The 13,491-nt window shown below is 30.9% G+C and overlaps 1 protein-coding gene across 1 annotated transcript in view; it reads right to left on the bottom strand.

Moving 5' to 3' along the window:
• The window catches only part of LOC117911320 (fatty acid amide hydrolase), a 30,718-nt gene extending 22,881 nt beyond the window's left edge, over nt 1-7,837 (bottom strand). Inside the window, exons 1-14 of the mRNA XM_034825640.1 lie at nt 7,551-7,837; nt 7,350-7,452; nt 7,140-7,249; nt 6,982-7,042; nt 5,662-5,849; nt 5,451-5,580; nt 5,203-5,280; nt 4,968-5,115; nt 4,128-4,240; nt 3,957-4,032; nt 3,513-3,584; nt 1,753-1,804; nt 253-333; nt 82-165 (exon numbers count right to left, since the gene is read on the bottom strand). Coding sequence (XP_034681531.1) covers nt 82-165; nt 253-333; nt 1,753-1,804; nt 3,513-3,584; nt 3,957-4,032; nt 4,128-4,240; nt 4,968-5,115; nt 5,203-5,280; nt 5,451-5,580; nt 5,662-5,849; nt 6,982-7,042; nt 7,140-7,249; nt 7,350-7,428 — 1,272 coding nt within the window. The 5' untranslated portion in view covers nt 7,429-7,452; nt 7,551-7,837. The remainder of the gene's footprint in view (nt 1-81; nt 166-252; nt 334-1,752; nt 1,805-3,512; nt 3,585-3,956; nt 4,033-4,127; nt 4,241-4,967; nt 5,116-5,202; nt 5,281-5,450; nt 5,581-5,661; nt 5,850-6,981; nt 7,043-7,139; nt 7,250-7,349; nt 7,453-7,550) is intronic.
• Nucleotides 7,838-13,491: the final 5,654 nt, after the last annotated feature.

The following is a 13,491-nucleotide window of genomic DNA, read 5'->3' as shown; positions in this document are numbered from 1 at the left end:
TCCTGAAATCAAAATTTCTAAAAACAGAAGCATGAGAAGTGAGAAAAGTAAGAAATACCATGATAACAATGATGGACTTACTTTGCACCCATGGTTTTTGGATAGCATATTGAGCACATCCTCACACTTATCAGAGATATCAGTTGAGTATACATCATTAAACCACTGCAGGAGAAAAGTAATAGATTGATTGAATAAACTTTGAGATCTGAGAATATTGACTTTGATCCCAAGAAAGGATGGGGTGATCACCTGTGTGTACTTCCCCAGGCGCAGTGTTCCCATCACATTCAAGCTTTCAGATGATGATAAATTTGGCAAACAAGGAGGTGCCTAATCAAAAAGAGAATACTGATTGATAGTCTATTTATATGGGATGTGGGTACTTTGTTATACTGAAGAAGAAATAGCCTTCAAAATGTACCTGAACATAAGAGTGCATGGGTTCTAACTAGCATAACTCCAACCAGATGTGAAGAAATAATTAGACATTTAGAGGAATTCCACACATGATAACAATTTTATATGGGTTTTAGTAATAGTAAGTGTAAAACAAATCCCACCAGTGGAATATCCATCAATCATGTGTCGCAGATTAGGATGAAAAAGAACTGTTGGATTCAAATTAAAATGAAATCAGGAAAAAAGAAGATAGTATTGTTATAAGTGAGGACTTTATCACTATGATCACAGAATGGGCAGAGTGGTGCTGTTGAAGTCTCTGAAAAATCTGAGATGCATGGCAAAAACTACAATAAATTGTGCCACACTTCATTTTAAAGAATTACATAGTCAATAAACTTAAATCTTCTTGTACTGCAATTTAATGTTATAGTTCATTTTAGGAGATTACTTCCTGATTCTGCATTTCCAAAAATAGCAAGACAACTTACTGTTTATTGGCACCTTCATCAGCACAATACGTCACTATCCATACAAAAGGTCATTAGCTAGTTTATGAAATATGATTCAATAAAAACTATTGGTTGTTATCCTTTTCTCATGATATCACAGCAAAGGCTTTGGGAAAAATCTTCTTACAGCCAAGTCACTTGGCAAACTAACTTATAATTATGAATATATATTTTGTCTCCACTTTTGTCCTTATCGCTGAAACACAAAGAAAAGATGAGCAATCTTCTCACTCTTTCACCATCAAAGCAATGTAATGTTGAAGACAAAAGGCATAAAAAATCTCTTGTTTTCTACTAGAAAAGAAAACTTTTTTCTTCTCACCAATACAAAGCATAACAACAGAAGGAAAGTGATCAGCCACAGTCTTTGTGCAATCTAGGTTATTCTTTCTCCATTATAAGATAGTAATAAGTTATTTGTCTGTCCGTTCTTTTCCCTGTATAATTCTTAAAAAGTAAAAAATAAAAAGACGGCCACAAAATGGTTTTAATACCTTTATGGGGAAAATCAAGAGCCTTATATTATTAATAATTACTTGAACCAAACATACAAAGCACTTCACCAGGATTACAAATGTTCAGAATGGTAAAAGACTTCTGTTTGGTATGGTACACTAGAGGAGATTTTCTGTCCCTAACTATCATTTAGGTTGTCAGATTTTTGGATGGAAACAGTTAATCTTTTAATTGACAACAGATTGAGCTCCCAAGTTTATTTCAAGGTTTTATATCAATAAAACAAACCCTTAAAAGCAAGAGAAAGTAAATAAATAGTTATTGATCTAAATGTTACAGGTATATGTGAGTAATTTCTGGACACAATAAGATTAAAAATTACCGGTTTTGAACAGATTCTATCAGCAGGAGAGGAGCCCAAGATGGCTGCATACCTGAAGAAAGCAACAATATCAGATCAAGTCAAGGAAATATAAGGTCAATGTCTGCTAATGGGTAATGATCACCAAGTTCCTTTAGTTTCTCCCTTTTCATTTTTCTTTTGCCTTAGATATAATCACTATAGGTTAAACATAAAGTTCATCATCACCAATACAATTTTATTCATGCACCAAAAGTCCAAAAACTATTAAACACAACTCTAGAAACAGAGCTTAAACCCTTTTTTTCTTTCTTCTGTAAGAGACTAGCAGTGTTGTATAAAGGGAACCTAGAAAACCTTCAAACTAGAAGAATTGTACGAAACAAGGAAACAGAGGAAAAAGAATCAATGGAATCCCAAGGGAGGGAGCATAAGTCCTCAACAAAGTCAATGAAGGCGGTAGCTTCTTTTTGGCCTGCCTATTGGCTTCCTAAATTTCTGAACTGAACTTTAAATGGGCAAGCAAATCCATATAAAGAGGATAAGCCCCTTATGTTTTATTCATAACAAGGAAGAGAAAATTACAGAGTCACAGTTAGTAGTGGGCTATTTAGGTCTTACTTAGAAAATAGGAAGTTTTCCTTTTAGAATATAGAAAGTTTCCCTTGTTGGAAGTTTCTTGTTCTATAAAGTTTATATTCTTCTGTACATTCTGTTTTCTAAAAGTCTCTATTTCAAAAAGTTTCTGTGGTACTACTCATCCAATGCTTCAATGATACTCAATTTGAGGAACTCACCAAAGAGTTACCAAATAGGGATTCATGCTGCCCGAAAATTGAGCTAGTATATTATTCAGCAGTCAGCACTAGTCTTTCAATTGCTTGAGGTGAAAACATGTGACGGTGATATTAAATTCAGCAAGCAATAAAAGCCATTTTGTAGACTTAGTAAGGAGGAAAGTCATATTCTGATACCAGTTGGAGCTTGTAGCTGAGCAAGCCATCTCTCAATTTTCTATCAGAATACCAGGGCCAAGCAATGACACATTAAACCTGAGTAGCACAAATTAGCACCTCAAAGTATTCTACTTATATGGTAGATTAATCATTCTTTCCTTTGATATCCCAAGCCAAGAGAGCTCTAACTGATCCTTGGGCTAAGATAGGGTAAAAGATAAGGATATCCATTGCCCTTGGGGCCTAGCTCAAGTGGTAAAGGGTTGGGGAGGTTTGAGGTTCAAGTCTCAAAACTAGAAGAACCAGAACTTTAATAAGGGATTTCAGCATCTATCATGCTTCCTTTGAAGGTATTATTGTCTTCATCCTAGGTGTGATTGTTTGGGAAATGCAAGGTTTGATTTCCTAGAAGCCTTTGTGTGATTGCTAAGGATTATTTTTTTCTTCTTTTCTTTTCTTTTGTCTCCTTTGATCTCTCATCTTATTATCCAACAAAGAGAAACTTCTACAGTACTGGAAGTTTTACAGTCCTGAATCATATTTTAATATAATGACTTTAAGTAACTCAAAAGAATAGGAATAATAGCTAAAAAGATATGCCATGTATACATAAGATCGACAAAATTCACTCTGATTAATGTGCTAAAAACTTTATCTATAGCTAAGCCAATTCATGATGTATAAAAAAACATAACTGGATATACGTTAGAAAGATAATGAAAATAATTATCATTCTAAGGTATGCAACTGAAGGTGAGAATTTAGCCACATGATGATTGAGGAAGATAGAATAAAATGTAATCCAAGTAATGATGTATCACTTACACTAGCATGACATCCTCAACCGTTGATGCAATGGGGCCTATAATTTCCACAGTCCCAGAATCACATATTGACCTGGAAAAATAGGAATCTCCAAGATCATAAAAAGAGATATATATATATATAAATCCACCGTAATTTTAGACCTAAGTTTAGTAAATTAAATTATTTGATAATAAAGGGAACTGCATATAATAACCATGGCAAAATCATAATCCTCTCTGTATTTTGTTATAAAAGGGTTATTCAGATGGGAACTAAAGAAACCAAAAGGGGAAAGGTTGATTGTGGAGCTTGAAGAGACTTTGCAAGAGACAAGGAATTTTTAAAGTTAACATCTTTGAAGATAAAAAAAGCAAGGTAGGCATTCTCAAAATCTCCCATTACACTTCCTCCAGATACACCACAATGTACATTGATGCTAGGACCTGTGGTTCAATATTTTACCCTATCATAGAAGTCCGTCCATATGTTGTTTTCAAGCCCACTACACCACAAAGTGAAGAAGGAATACGAACTGAACCTGTCTTTTGGCATGAGTAATAAATAAGAGATTTAGATGGCATCTTGGAACAAAAGAAAGACAATTATAGGTCTAACATGTTTTATATATACAACCTCCACCATCAGTTCCCAGTGCAGCTGAACATAGTCCGGAAGCTACAAGTGCTGCTGGGCCTGAGGAAGATCCACCAGTATACCTTTCTGGTGCATGGGGGTTTCTTGTTGTTCTGCAACAAGGAGCAATTTATGAACATTGATCAACATTTTGAATCAATCAAGGAAGACAATTTTAAAAAAAAAAAAAAAAAAACTGGGTGGAGGTATAGGGAATGATGATAACCACACAGAATGGTTCGAAAAAAACTGATCTATCAAAATCTTGACAAAGAAACCCATGCTGCAAAATCTGATCCCATAACAAACATATATTGGTGTCTAGATCCAACACGTAATATAGTTATTACCTACGTATTTATTTGATCACAATAAAAAAGCAAACCAAAAATAAAAATAATAAAAAGTTCAGGTTGCGAGCCCAATCAATGTGTAGATGCTAAGACCAGAAGGAAATATTTTGCCTCTTTTACTCCATAATTCATCTTTTATGTTTCAAAAATATAATTTAATAATTATGTGGCTCATACCAGTAATAAAGAAATGAATAGGATGACATAGTGCCCAACAGATCACCTCTCAATGCATTTGAAAGCCTTAAAACCAGAACTGTGAACCTAATAAAATATTTTGAACACAAAGACAACAGACCATTGCTCAGCAATTAATAGCAGCACCAGTTTTTTCTCCTCTTAGTGTCTGTCAGACACTTGACTACTGGTAACTGCAAGTACTATTTCCTAATTTAGCTGATGGTTTTGGTGTCAAACCTGGTATCCATATTAAAAACTGATATACATGCTTGTTTTAATGTCAGTTAGCTCCTAAAGAAACATTTACCCATAATTTGGATTATTTCCACTGGTTCCCAGGCCCAACTCATGCATATTTGCCTTCCCCACAAAAATAACACCACAGCTACGCAGTCTTGAAACGCTAACTGCATCCTTTTCAACAGGACGAACCTCGTGCATCCATATTGTTGCACCTGTTGTCATAGATTGCTGAGCTAAATTGGCCAAGTCCTAAAGAGAGTTTAATTAGAAAATTAGGAAAACATTCACAATAATTTTACCCTTAGAAGGATGAGGTAAGCAATCTATATCATCCTTGATTGCCACAAAAATACCGTCCAAGATAGATAAGGGATTTCCTGCAAAACCAATGCCCATATGTGCTTTAGGTGAGTTTCAGAGTCTTAACCCATCTGCAGTTAATATAATCATACATGATAGCTCTGTTCAGATGTAAAGTAATTCCTTACACTTAGTGAGCTTGAAATAACAGCATTAATGTAAATATCTACATACAATTCAGCAATACCTTCCTGAAACCTTTGTGTAGAAGCTGCAGCTTGCTTTCTTAGGTCCTCAGCATCAAAAGAAACCAATAATGGTGCTGGGGGCTTCTTATTTCTGAACTCTTCCATAACTGAGATGAAGTGCTCTGCAACCTATAAACTGAAATTGGTATTCTTCCTTTCTAATTTGATTAAGATGAAGCAGAAAGCCTAGCAACCATTAGCAACACTTACCATAGAAGGGGTTGCAAGCCTAGACCGATAAGCATGTGCATAATCACGTATCTTCCAGTATCGGAATGGAGATGAATCAGCATTCCAGAGACTAGCAGGATCATAATGTGGAAGACACTTCAAGGCTGATTCAACTCGGTCTTCTGGCTTTCCATCTTCTTCCATGATGATTACACCAGGTTCAGGTTCTAAATTTGAAAATCCAAATAAATGGGTCAATTTCATATATAAAGGGAACATTTTTTATAAACACAAGTTTAAGCAATACGTTTGACACAGTTCCACAATCCTGTCCCTGATTTCAAATTTCTCTAAGATTACTTCATCCCCTTCTTTCCTCACACTTATATTGCTGCACGTAACAGTCCTATTAGGCATATCTTCTTAGAAGATTTTCTAACCTAGATAAGTATAATAGTGGCTCATTTAACTGATTAGAGATTCAAAAGAAATAATATATGCAAACATAAGGACTAGGCATTCATTTCTGCAGATGAAAGAAGCTAAAAAAGCTTGTCTTCTCAGTCCTTCACCCACCAAAGAAGGGAGGTCAACTTATTCAAGTAACAAATGAATAAACTGAAGGACCTAATACATATGGGCAAGATCATCCATTCATACACTTGTTATAATACCAGTTTGAAAGTCAAAGTTCATTATTTGATTGCAGCATAACTCCCTAGAAATTCAGGGGATAAAGCCCCTTCAACTGCATGCCACTGAAAGCATCATAAAGCCAATAAAACAGCCATCCATTCTATTTATGTATGAGTTACAAACAAAATTCACATAGCATTTCAAAAAAGCAACTTCCAGTCTAGCAAGGAATTCCCCTTTCTTATTAAGCTTTATAAATGGTTTGTCTTTTTGGATCAAAATGCTAGTCTAGTCTTTCAATATATCACCTTGAAAAGGTCAGATAATATTAGAAGCCAAAAATGATAAGGGAAGGGAAAAAGGAGGAAAAAAAAAAAAAAAAGAAGTCCCATAACTTACTTCCAAATTAATAAATTGGGTTCCATTTGAATCTCAAAAGAACAAGGGGAGGGAGGGTAAAATCCTGAAAAGCATTAAGAAATGACTTTGTACTTGAGAAATTTCAGCATTTTCCATTCCTTTCCCTCAGAAAAATCGAGACTAAAGAAACTAAAATGCTTAAAACACGTTACACAGAGTCCTTTTCCCAATCATATAGAAGAATTTACCGTTTGATTTTCTCTCCAAGCCCAACAAGGATAACAAGAGAAAACTGAGTAACCCGATCAGGAATTCAAATTGAAACTCCAAGTATAAAATTAAAATTAAAAAAGAAAAAGGGACCTTGTGGAGGAAACTCAGGTTTAAACATGGGTGCCTCTGGAATCACAGTGTTCCGCAACAACTGTAGAAAACACAAACATTATCAGTCCCCTCACAATCAACACCAAAAAATGCAAAAAAAAAAAAAAAAAAACCCACAGAACATCCACACAACACACCTCAACCATCCTATTCTCCTTCTTCACCAAATATACGATCAAAGAACCAAGCAATGGAGCTTCAATTATCTTAACAAACAACTTCAACAAGAACCCAGTCAAATGTGGAGCTGTCAAACCAAAACCCAGAATCAACTTCAATGAATTAACTAGTGAAAAGTAAATAGCACTGAGAAAATCCCCAGAATCTGCCCAAAAACAAATCATAACCTTTGATGACTTCATTCTCATATTTCACCGCAGATATGTCCACTTCCTCCACTGGTAGCATTATCCTCTTCTTCCCCATCTTCACCACAAATTTTTTTTCCCACTGCAAATGCACCATATGACAAAAACCGATTATCAGAACCACTGAAATTGCGAAATGAACAAAATGAGAGTCAGAGAGTGAAAATTTAGTCAACAAACCTCTCTTGTGACAAGCGTTTTGATGAAGAGGATACTGGGAAATGGTTTTCAATGATCTCTGTACAGGATCGGAAGTGGGTATCTGCTGACAGACAATCGTTGAAATTAAGGAAGAAATTTTGATAGCTATTGCCTGTTGGCTGATTCTGCTCTGCCGTTCCTAGAAATGCTAAAGTGCGCAGAGGGTGCGCAGTGTATGGATACGGCCCCCTCTACATGGAATTGCCGTCGAAATCAACGCCTGCAAACCAGTAGGAATCAACACATTCTCTTTCTAAACCTTCCAAAATTACAAACTATTTTCAACCTTCCTTTTTTAGAAATATTATTTATGATATTAAAAAAAACAGTGAGAATAATATTTTTCAATTTATTTCTTTCCCCATAATTTAAAAGATTTATATTTTTTTTCTTTTTTTTCTATTTTATCCTTTTTATGTTCTTTTGTTCAAGCATTAGGTGTGATTATGATATTATTTGATAATTGTTTTCAAAACCCATGTGATAAAACAAATGTTAAATTGCTATTTAATAATTTTATAAAATAATGTTTGAGAACGTAAAATATTTTTAACATATTTTTTTATGTTTTTTAAATATGTTTTAAAATTAAAATTTATATACAGTGTTTTATTTTTAATTATTTTTTATAGTTATATAATTATTTTTTAAAATAGTCCTGAAAACAACTTAAATAATTAAATGATGTTTTGTGAAAACTTAAGGTTTATTTGACAATGGTTTTTGACATCATTTTTTATTTTTTAGAATAAAAAAACAAGAAAATAAGTTTAATAACCAAAAATTATTTTCTATAGTCTTGAATGATTGTTTTAAAAAATAAAATACTAGATATAAAAATATTTTTAAACATATTTAAAAATATTAAAAACAAGTTAAAAATATTTTATCTTTCAAAACATATTTTTATTTTACAAAACATAAAAAAAAAACAGTTTTTCAAAATTATTCTTAAAAACTATTTTCAAAAATAATTACTAAATAAGATATATTTTTTTTTTTTTATGGTTGTCTAATATATTTTCTTGATTTTTTTGTTATAGAAAATTATTTTAAAAAATAGTTACCAATCGGGCCATACATTTTCAATTTTTTTCCTTATTTTTTCATACATAATTTTAAATTTTTATATTTTTTTTCTTTTATTTTCTTTTGCTCAAGCTTTTCAAGAACTAAATGAGAATCAATTTTACTACCTTTTAAATTTATTTATTTTTTGAAAAAATAGCAAATAATCTTTAAATTTAAAAACAAAAAAAAAACATTTACGTTCACTTTATTTCTTTAATTTTAAATTTAGTGCTGGCATACCTGATACCACAACAAAGTTTCTATATAATCCGTAAAATTTCCAAGATCATTCCGCGTGGCTGTACGCGCCCCGCGCAAGTTAGCATATAATTAATGCCCCAACTACCTTGTGCCGTTTTATTAATTTTTAAATTTTAAATCCGTTGTTGGCTCTCTGGCAATTTGCATTGTACCACCCACCGCCTTCGAAGTTCGACTATCTATCCCACGCTAGCTTAAAGCGCGTGGCAGACATCTGGATCCGATCAATGCTGATATATGACTTTCCCTCTTTCTTATCCGGTTATTTGGCGCCAAGGTTGGGGTATACGTAAAGATAAATTCCCAACAAAAAAGACTATTATTTTAAAAATGATTTATGCTTTGAACTTTAATAATTTATATATATATTTAAAAAAAATAGTTTTTTTTTCAAACTCATTTTATTTATTTTAATTCATCAATATAAAGATTAAATAATTTAAAAATAGATAAGTTTTTAACTAATTTTAATTATATTTGATTTTCTTTAATATTTTTCATAAGAAAACTAAATATAAAAAAATCATTTTTCTTTGCACATTTTTTTTTAATAGAATTTTTCAAGGAATCAAACATTAAATTTTATAATATTAATAATAGTAATAATAGTTTAAAGGAATTTTTAAAAAAAAAATAGAAATTCAATAATTTTATTAGTTCTTGTAGTAAAAGAAAAAAAAGATTGTTTTAAGGAATTTAATAATTTTCCTGATAAATTTAATTCTTTTATAAATAAGTAAAGCTTTTTTAGAAAATGTTTTCAAAAACAGTTTTTGAAAATTGTTTTGTTAAATTTTGTAGAACAAATTAATTTTTTTTAAATTCTAAAATATTTTTAACTTGTTTTTTTTTATGTTTTTAAATATGTTTTAAAAATAGTTTTTATATATAATAATTTATTGTTAATTTATATAGTTATTTTTTAAAATAATACTAAAAAAACAAATAAAAATAACGTAAAATAACTAAAAGATATGATTTGAAACATCTTATTTTTTTTATTGTCAAATATGTTTTTCTATTTTTTTGTTTTAAAGAACGAAAAAGTATTTTTTTTTTAAATATTACCAAATGGGATTAAATATTTAATAAAATGTCATGCACAATTACCCAAAAAATTAATATTATTAGAAAATTTATAACAAAATTTAAATTTTATATATGATGAAAGAATGAAAAATAAATAAAATGTTGTATGAATGATAAAAATTAAATTAAATTTTAAAATTTCAAAATTAAAAATATCTTTTTTGGATTACAAAGTCTCCATTTTATTTTTTATTATTTGAAAAAACCTTTAATTATATAAATGATTTTTTTTTGGGAAATATGTATAATTTCTTTGGGAGGGAAAATTTGACGAGGGAGCATGTGCCCTCAGGCCCTCACTTGCTCCGCCAATGGATACAAAGATGGTTATTAAATCTGTAAACTATAAGTGACGATTTTGAATACTTAAAATGTATTCAAATGACAATTTTAATACTTAAAAATAAAGTTTTTTCTTCAAAAGATAACATTGAATTGGTATTTTAAAAAGTATTTTAGATTTGAACATAGTTTTAGAGTCATCATATTTTAATAAATATTTAATAAAAATAATATTTTTGTCAAAATCCCACGGAAGTGTAACTTTATGTTTGTGCATGTGACTTTAAAGCAAAAAAAAAAAAAAAAGATAATTTTCTTGATATATATAAATAAAGAGAAAAGGAAAAAAGTGGGACATATGTTTCTTTACACTAACACTGCTGATACCATCTAAAATAACCCTTTTGTAGAAAGAAGAATTATGATGCAATGATCAAATCTAACTACGTCAAGCAAAGAGGATTGATCACCCTCAATTAATCTCCTACAACTCTTATAAAATTTATTTAGGCTACGTTTAATTGGTTAGATAAGATAGAATATATATATAGTAATATATCATATCTCAATTGATAGGATATCTATATCTTAAATGTGATGTCCCACATGGGATAGGAAAGAAAGTTCTTAGCGCTATATATATAGAAACTCCTCTTAACCAAGTAAACGCCTTTTAAAGTCGTGAGGACCCCTTTGGGTCCAAAGCGGACAATATCTACATGGTTAGATACGGGTCGTTACAAATGGTATCAGAGCTGATTCCCGACCCCTGTGTGGGGGTTTGTTTGGCTCCGTAAGAGGTGTTTGTCTATTTGATCCCTCAATCCCATGGGACACAACGAGGACGTTGTGTTTGCATGGGGAGGGGGGGTGTTTGTGATGTCCCACATCGGATAGGGGAGAAAGTTCCTGACGCTATATATGTAGAGACTCCTCTTAACCAAGTAAATGTGTTTTAAAGCCGTGAGGACCCCTATGGGTCCAAAGCGGACAATATCTACATGGTTGGATGCGTTACATTAAAATACTATTTCTAGTAGGATATGATAGCATGAGTCATGATATATGTTTTGGCACATGTCATGGTATCGGGCATGACACACATCATGTGTCATGAGAATGGATCGTGTCATGTTCCATGTCATGGGTCGTGTTAGATAATATATATATATATATATATATATATATATATATATATAATAAGATATCATATCCCAATTGATAGGATATCTATATCTTAAATGTGATGTCCCCCATCGGATAGGGGAGAAAGTTCTTGATGTTATATATGTAAAGGCTTCTCTTAACCAAGTAGACACCTTTTAAAGCCATGAGGACCCCTTTGGGTCCAAAGCGGACAATATCTACATGGTTGGGTGCGGGTAGTTACAAATGGTATCAGAGCCGATCCCTGACCTCGGTGTGGGGTTTGTTTGGGTGTTCGTTTGTTTGGCCCCGCAATCCCATGGGACACAACGAGGACATTGTGTCTGCATGGGGGGGGTTGTTTGTGATGTCCCACATCGGATAGAGGAGAAAGTTCCTGACGTTATATATGTAAAGGCTCCTTTTAACCAAGTAGATGTGTTTTAAAGCCATGAGGACCCCTTTGGGTCCAAAACGGACAATATCTATATGGTTGGATGTGTTACATTAAAATACTATTTCTAGTAGGATATGATAGCATGAGTATATGTTTTGGCACATGTCATGGTATCGGGCATGACACACATCATGTGACATGAGAATGGATCGTGTCATGTTTCATGTCATGGGTCGTGTTATACATTATGACATCAAGCATGACATAAGTCAAGTATGAATCATGTGTCTTGGCATCAACTTTGGCACAAGTCATGGCATCTGTCATGGCATGTATCACGCATCATGGTACAGGTCATGGCATCAACTATATATGACATGTATCATGCATCATGGTATAGATCATGGCATGAGTTGTATATCTATCTATTTGTTTTATAATATATTTACACATATTTTTTTTAACTACAAATCCAATTTTAGGTATTTGCAAAATTAATAATATAAAAAAAATAAAATATAATAATATTTTTTTTCTATCTCTTACTATATCCCGTTACTCAAACATGAACTTAGATCAATTATAATTGCATTATGAACAATGATTTCATTTAATCATGCAATAGAATGTGGATTTACGTAGGGAGTGATGCTTGAAAGTCATGTTAAGAACCATACACACCAATTGGTTTACCATATTATCGCCAATGTAAATAGCGAGTGATCCTTACTAAGAATGAAAATATCAGTTTTGACGGATATGTCGGTAACTTGATTTTATGGATATATGAGGATATATCAACGAATATTTTGACATAAAATATAAATGATGTAAAAATTAATGAAAATTCTGAAAATATTAGGAAAAACTCTAAAAATTATATAAGAAATAAAAATAGATATTTTAAAGTTTTTTTTTTCTAAAAAAATGATATATATATATATATATATAGATATATAGATATATAGATATATAATTTGTCATATTTAATAATAATATCCTCTATATCAATAAAAAAAATTAATTTTATAAGTATACATTTATTATTAAGTTGCATTATATATTATTTTATAATAATATTATGTTAACAAGTCTAATTTTAAAATATATTTAATAATTTATATATATATTTAAATTTTTTTTTTTTGTCAAACTCATTTTATTTATTTTAACTCATCAATATAAAGATTCAATAATTTAAAAATAGATAAGTTTTTAATTAATTTTAATTATATTTGATTTTCTTTTATATTTTTCATAGGAAAACCAAATATGAAAAAATCATTTTCCTTTGCATATTTTTTTTATAATATTTTTCGGGAACCAAACATTAAATTTTATAAAATTAATAATAGTAATAATAGTTTAAAGGAATTTTTTTAAAAAAAATTAGAAATTCAATAATTTTATTAGTTCTTGTAGTAAAAGAAAAAAGATTGTTTTAAGGAATTTAATAATTTTCCTGATAAATTTAATTCTTTTATAAATAAGTAAAGCCTTTTTTAGAAAATGTTTTCAAAAACAGTTTTTGAAAATTGTTTTGTTAAATTTTGTAGAACAAATTAATTTTTTTAAAATTCTAAAATATTTTTAACTTGTTTTTTTTATGTTTTTAAATATGTTTTAAAAATAGTTTTTATATATAATAATTTATTTTTAATCATTAGGCATATT

The sequence above is a fragment of the Vitis riparia genome, chromosome 3 (assembly GCF_004353265.1).
Source record: "Vitis riparia cultivar Riparia Gloire de Montpellier isolate 1030 chromosome 3, EGFV_Vit.rip_1.0, whole genome shotgun sequence".
In the NCBI taxonomy this organism is placed as follows: Eukaryota; Viridiplantae; Streptophyta; class Magnoliopsida; order Vitales; family Vitaceae; genus Vitis; species Vitis riparia.
Note: the sequence above shows the minus strand (reverse complement) of the source record. Positions and strands in the feature narration are given on the sequence as shown.